Here is a 6,088-nt window from a genome sequence, read left to right as displayed (position 1 = left end):
CCGGGCCTGGACACACACACACACACACACACACACACACACACACACACACACACACACACACACACACACACACACACACACACAGGTATGTACGTAGTTAGTTCGTTGGGAGGATGGATGAGTCAGACTGTTACGTGAACGGAGATACTTCACGAGAGCTATACAGCAGCTCAAAGATCATTTCAGTCACACGCATTAGAATGAAATTTCACATTCATAGCTCACCTTTTTCGGCCCCCGATGTTAAATCATGTCACGTCGATGAAAAGCAGGTCTACAAGCTCACAAAATGTGCCACATCTTGCTATTTTTCCATGACGAAGCATACAGCAGGCTTATAGCGCTCTGCAGTTCTCACCTCCTATCATCTCCTATCATCATCGCCTAAGTTCTTTTTAGATATTCGCAATTAATTTTGCATAATCGTCAATCGTTAAAATGTTTTTTTCAAAAATAGCAGATCTACGTGACGTGTTGTAAGCTTGTAGATCTGATATATATGTGTGACTCTTTTTGATACAGAGACAGTCATGGCTGCAAAGCTAACGTGTTCAGGAGAGGAGAAAAACTGATTTTATCCAAAATGAGTTAATAGCACAGTCAGACTCTTCACATACTAGAGCATGTCTGAAATAAATGTGGGTCAAACTGAACAACCAATATGTCAATTTGAAGCTATGATTCCCTGCTTTTACCTTTAGTTTAGTTTATTAGTTTGTTTTTTTTTCCATACAAAAACATTCTTAGTTCACAGTTTAGTTTTTTTCTTAGTCTGGAAAAAAAAGGTATAGACTGAAGCCTATAGGCTTATTACGTCTACCCTTTTGTCATTTAACTTAAAATAATAAAAAATAAATGTATATGTACCGGTATACCCTTTTTACAGGTTTTCAAACAGTTCATGTGTCTTATTTCTACTGAACAATGCAATATTCAAGTAAAAGAATAAAATAAAAGTGCTTACATTCCTTTTTTTAAAACAAACAAAACAATATGCTAATAATAATCACAGTAGTAACATTTTCACAAAAAAACTAATGGCACTTCATAGCACTATGGCCAAAAAACCCAGTAACACTTGATTACTGACATGAAACAAACAAAAAATGCAAAAAAAACACAATTATATCGTTAATCGATAATTATTTCTGTGACAATTATTCGTCAACCTGTGTGTGTGTGTGTGTGTGCTTGCTTCCAGAGGGACCCGTTCGGCACGGTGTCGTCCCTGACGGATGCGGAGCGCCTCAGGGCTCAGAACCAGTCCGTTCCCTCTCTGGCTCAGTTCCTGGAGCTGGCCGCCCGCGCCGACCGGCTGGTGCTGTTTGACCTCCGCAGGCCACCGCCCGGACACCCGTACAGCGACAGCTACGTCAACACCACGCTGCGGGTGGTGCGCGCACACGCCAACGCCTCGCAGGTCAGTGTGTGTGAGTGTGCGTGTGTGTGTGTGTGTGTGTGTGTGTGTGTGTGTGTGTGTGTGTGTGCTGTGCACGCCGTGGGTGGTGCGAGCACACGCCAACTCCTCACAGTTCGGTCAGTGCGTGCGTGCTACGCGTTCTCTCCTAGGTCATTATAGTTTGGGATGTTTAATTTTAGTTTAGTTTTAGTTAGTTTTTCATATTTTTTATCAGCTTGCAGAGCCGATCAATGCGAGCCCTGATGTAGTGGCAAGGTTTTCATGATTGGCTAGCCCTATATGACCCATGGGACACCAAGCCCCACGGCCAATGGGACACCAAGCCCCACGGCCAATGGGACACTAAGCCCCGCGGCCAATGGGACACCAAGCCCCACGGCCAATGGGACACCAAGCCCCACGGCCAATGGGACACCAAGCCCCATGGCCAATGGGACACTTAGCCCCACGGCCAATGGGACACTAAGCCCCACGGCCAAAGGGACACCTAGCCCCACGACCCATGGTAGACCAAGCCCCACGGCCAATGGGACACTAAGCCCCACGGCCAATGGGACACCAAGCCCCACGGCCAAAGGGACACCTAGCCCCACGGCCAATGGGACACTTAGCCCCACGGCCAATGGGACACTAAGCCCCACGGCCAATGGGACACTAAGCCCCACGGCCAATGGGACACTAAGCCCCACGGCCAATGGGACACCAAGCCCCACGGCCAATGGGACACTAAGCCTGCTCTCCTCTCCCCCACCGCACCATGACTAGAGACTTGCAAACGCCACTACAGAAAGCCCCACTAAGGTACAATATGCAAGAGAATGGAATGCAAGCTGATATATAATGACTCATGAGTCATTTCTACTGACAGAGCTTCAAAATGTGACGTGTTGAACGGGTGCGTGCGTGTCTGTGTGTCTGTGTGTGTGTGTGTGTGTGTGTGGCTGTGTGTGCGTGTGTGTGTGTGTGCGTGTGCGCGCCGTGCCGTATAGGTGCTGTGGCTGCCCTCGGAGGACCGGGACCTGGTCCAGGCGTCGGACCCAGACCTCCAGCAGACCTCCGGGGAGACGGCCTCCATCCAGGAGCTGACGGACGGCCACATCACCAGGCTCAACCTGCACTACAGTTCCATGTCCCAGACGCAGATCAGGTACAGCTCCATGTCCCCAACAGCAGATCAGGTCTTTAATAGTCTCGCGTGGCCAGACTGTTGCATCTCGCAATTTCCAAATGCTTCCGGTTTCATACAGTCCGGAGCAACGGAAGCTCTGATCATGAGTAAAATATAAATGCTTCCGGTCATACAGTCTGGAGCAACGGAAGCTCTGATCATGAGTAAAATACATTCAGTATGCTTCCGTCATACAGTCTGGAGCAATGGAAGCTCTGATCATGATGAGTAAAATATAAAGTGGAAGTGGAGCCTCCTCCCGACTTCCGTTTCATCTTTACAGTCGCGCAAATTTATCCTAAATGTAAATACAAATCATCTAAGCATATATAGCTTGCTGCTTAGCAGAAATGGAAATAAAAAATAAGCTCTAAAGATATTTCCAAATATATATTCGTGAACGGAAATGGCAGTTTCCTTACTGGGATTTCAGGAGGTGTAGTTCCAGACTCTATATAGCATTCGGAGATTGTGGAATAGTTGTCTGGATACGCGTGACTAGGTCTGTAATGATCAGGATCATCACCATGCTGGCTTGTGGTAATAATAATAATAATAATAGTAATAATTTTGTTCCATTTGCACACTCAGAGTTATCGGGGTTCATTGCAAATAAAACATTTGATAACCACACTAACCACCTAATATGTCATAGTGCCATAGTAAATAACGATCATAGATATTCTGAAGAAAACCCGCGCTTGCGTGCATTCACTTGTGGTATCTTGTTTTTTTCCTCTCTCTCTCTCTTCCTCCCCCCCACCCCCCCCCCCGCCCCCCTACAGTAAGTACAAGTCTGTGAACATCAGCACCAACCTGTATGTGGTCAGTCAGACGTGGCTGTACTCTCTGGCCTGGTGCGCCGGCGTCCATTCTGTCACCACCAACTCCGTGCAGCTCCTGGCTCACATGCACACCCCCCTGTTCCTCATGGTGAGTCCAGGTCAACCTCACATGCACACACCCCTGTTCCTCATGGTGAGTCCAGGTCAACCTCACATGCACACCCCCCTGTTCCTCATGGTGAGTCCAGGTCAACCTCACATGCACACCCCCCTGTTCCTCATGGTGAGTCCAGGTCAACCTCACATGCACACACCCCCCCGTTCCTCATGGTGAGTCCAGGTCAACCTCACATGCACACACCCCCCTGTTCCTCATGGTGAGTCCAGGTCAACCTCACATGCACACCCCCCTGTTCCTCATGGTGAGTCCAGGTCAACCTCACATGCACACCCCCCTGTTCCTCATGGTGAGTCCAGGTCAACCTCACATGCACACCCCCCTGTTCCTCATGGTGAGTCCAGGTCAACCTCACATGCACACACCCCCCCGTTCCTCATGGTGAGTCCAGGTCAACCTCACATGCACACACCCCCCTGTTCCTCATGGTGAGTCCAGGTCAACCTCACATGCACACCCCCCTGTTCCTCATGGTGAGTCCAGGTCAACCTCACATGCACACACCCCCCTGTTCCTCATGGTGAGTCCAGGTCAACCTCACATGCACACACCCCCCCGTTCCTCATGGTGAGTCCAGGTCAACCTCACATGCACACACCCCCGTTCCTCATGGTGAGTCCAGGTCAACCTCACATGCACACACCCCCGTTCCTCATGGTGAGTCCAGGTCAACCTCACATGCACACACCCCCGTTCCTCATGGTGAGTCCAGGTCAACCTCACATGCACACACCCCCCTGTTCCTCATGGTGAGTCCAGGTCAACCTCACATGCACTGTTGATTTTGTAAAAAAAAAAAAAAAAAGCTAAATAAAAACTAAGCTGTGATGACCGAAACTGTACTAAATATAATTACATTGTCAACAAATAAAAACTAGACTAAAATGTTAGGGAGGGACTAGTGGAGAAGAGATCCAGTAGAACTAAAAGACAAGTCATTTTTATGTTTGCATTGTGCGTGGATGTTGCGCTCTGAAAATTGCTGATCTACAAGCGTTGTGAGCTTGGATAGTAGATTTGTAGAGTTGGATTTTCAGCATGCAACCGAGTGTAAAATCAACCATTACGACACCATCAAAGCCCGCCAAAGTACATTTTTGTCATCAAAATCAACTGTAGATTTAGTTGACCAAAGTCTTATGATATTATTTAGTCGGAAAAAAATAGATTAACACTAAAACATTTCAGAAGAGTAAAATGAGACTACGTAAATGACCAAATGTCATTATATTCAAAAGGTTATTATGACAAAATCAACACTGCCTCCATGCATTCATTGTCATTACACTGACTTCATGTTGAGTTCAACCTTTAATAGGTTGGAATGATAATTATCTTGCAGTCTCTCTCTCTGTCTCTCTCTGTCTCTCTTTCTCTCTCTCTTTCTCTCTCTCTCTCTCTCTCTCTCTCTCTCTCTCTCTCTCTCTCTGGACCACAGCTTTGTCTTTTTAATTGGTGATATTTTGCATATTTAATTGTTGCCAATAATCTACTGTCTCTCTGTAGACTCCAGAGGACTACAGCATGATGTGGATTCTGACTGATCTGGTGTCGGCACTTCTCATCACTGCTGTCTTCATATTCCATTGGTAGGTGAACATGCACACTCGCACGCGCACACGCACACACGCCTGCACGCCTGCACACACACGTGCACGTGCTAAACACAGCCTCTTTTAATCCATTGAGACCTGGAACGCATCCATGTCACGTTAGCGTTAGCGTTTTAAACATTATGTTATAATTTAGCTATTGAAAAATAGCAGATCTACAAGCTCATAGCGCGCCACCGAGTGGCGCGCTATGAACTTGTAGGTCTGCTATTTTTGAAAAATCGTTAAAATGTGCCTCAAATCTTTCCGAAAATTGTCATGATTTAGAAAACTTTTTTTTTTAAATTTCGACGTCAGGCCTGAATGGGTTAATACGGGAACATTTATCTCTGTGAAGAACACGTTGGTCATGTGGAACAGGGGTCAGCCTCCCACCCTGAACCTCCATAATCCATTATTACACAACGAGTCGGTCCGTCCGTGTTATACAAGCTATGACTCACACAGGACTCGGCACAACACAACGCCGTCCAATCCAGAGTGGTGTTTTTTTTTTTGCAACAGAAGGCACTGCTCTGAAGGAAGTCAAGGACTTCAAGCAGTGGCGTGCACAGACATTTTAGAGGGGCAGGTGCTCAAGTGGAAAAGAAGGGCACCTTGTGCAGCGCGTGGAACCGGCTGGTTGCCTTAACCCATTCTGGACGGGAACCCCTTTTGGGGTAGCAGATCTACAAGCTCATACGACGAGTTTGTAGGTCTGCTATTTTTGAAAAGTCGTGAAAATGCGGCACAAATCTTTGAATATATATTCTTTCAGAATAGTTTTTTTTATTTCGACGTCAGGCCTAAATGGGTTAATAGTGTGAGGGTCGTTTGCACCAAGAAAGATTAAGCCTTAATCTGGTTTAAATCAAGGTTCATCTATTAATCCAGTTGCACCAAACTTTAAACCTAGTTTTCACTAATCCGGTTTAGTTTTAA

At 46.6% G+C, this 6,088-nt stretch overlaps 1 protein-coding gene across 1 annotated transcript in view; it reads left to right on the top strand.

Moving 5' to 3' along the window:
• The window catches only part of LOC306932187 (glycerophosphodiester phosphodiesterase domain-containing protein 5-like), a gene marked incomplete at its 5' end in the record, with an annotated part of 34,891 nt that overhangs the window by 21,575 nt on the left and 7,228 nt on the right, over nt 1-6,088 (top strand). Inside the window, 4 exons of the mRNA XM_079513884.1 lie at nt 1,205-1,423; nt 2,413-2,570; nt 3,377-3,524; nt 5,061-5,143. Of these exons, the coding sequence (XP_079370010.1) occupies nt 1,205-1,423; nt 2,413-2,570; nt 3,377-3,524; nt 5,061-5,143 (608 nt within the window). The remainder of the gene's footprint in view (nt 1-1,204; nt 1,424-2,412; nt 2,571-3,376; nt 3,525-5,060; nt 5,144-6,088) is intronic.

Source organism: Electrona antarctica (assembly GCF_951216825.1).
Source record: "Electrona antarctica genome assembly, chromosome: 11".
Lineage (NCBI taxonomy): Eukaryota > Metazoa > Chordata > Actinopteri > Myctophiformes > Myctophidae > Electrona > Electrona antarctica.
The sequence above is the reverse complement of the archived record's forward strand: the minus strand, read 5'-3'. Positions and strand labels throughout refer to the sequence as shown.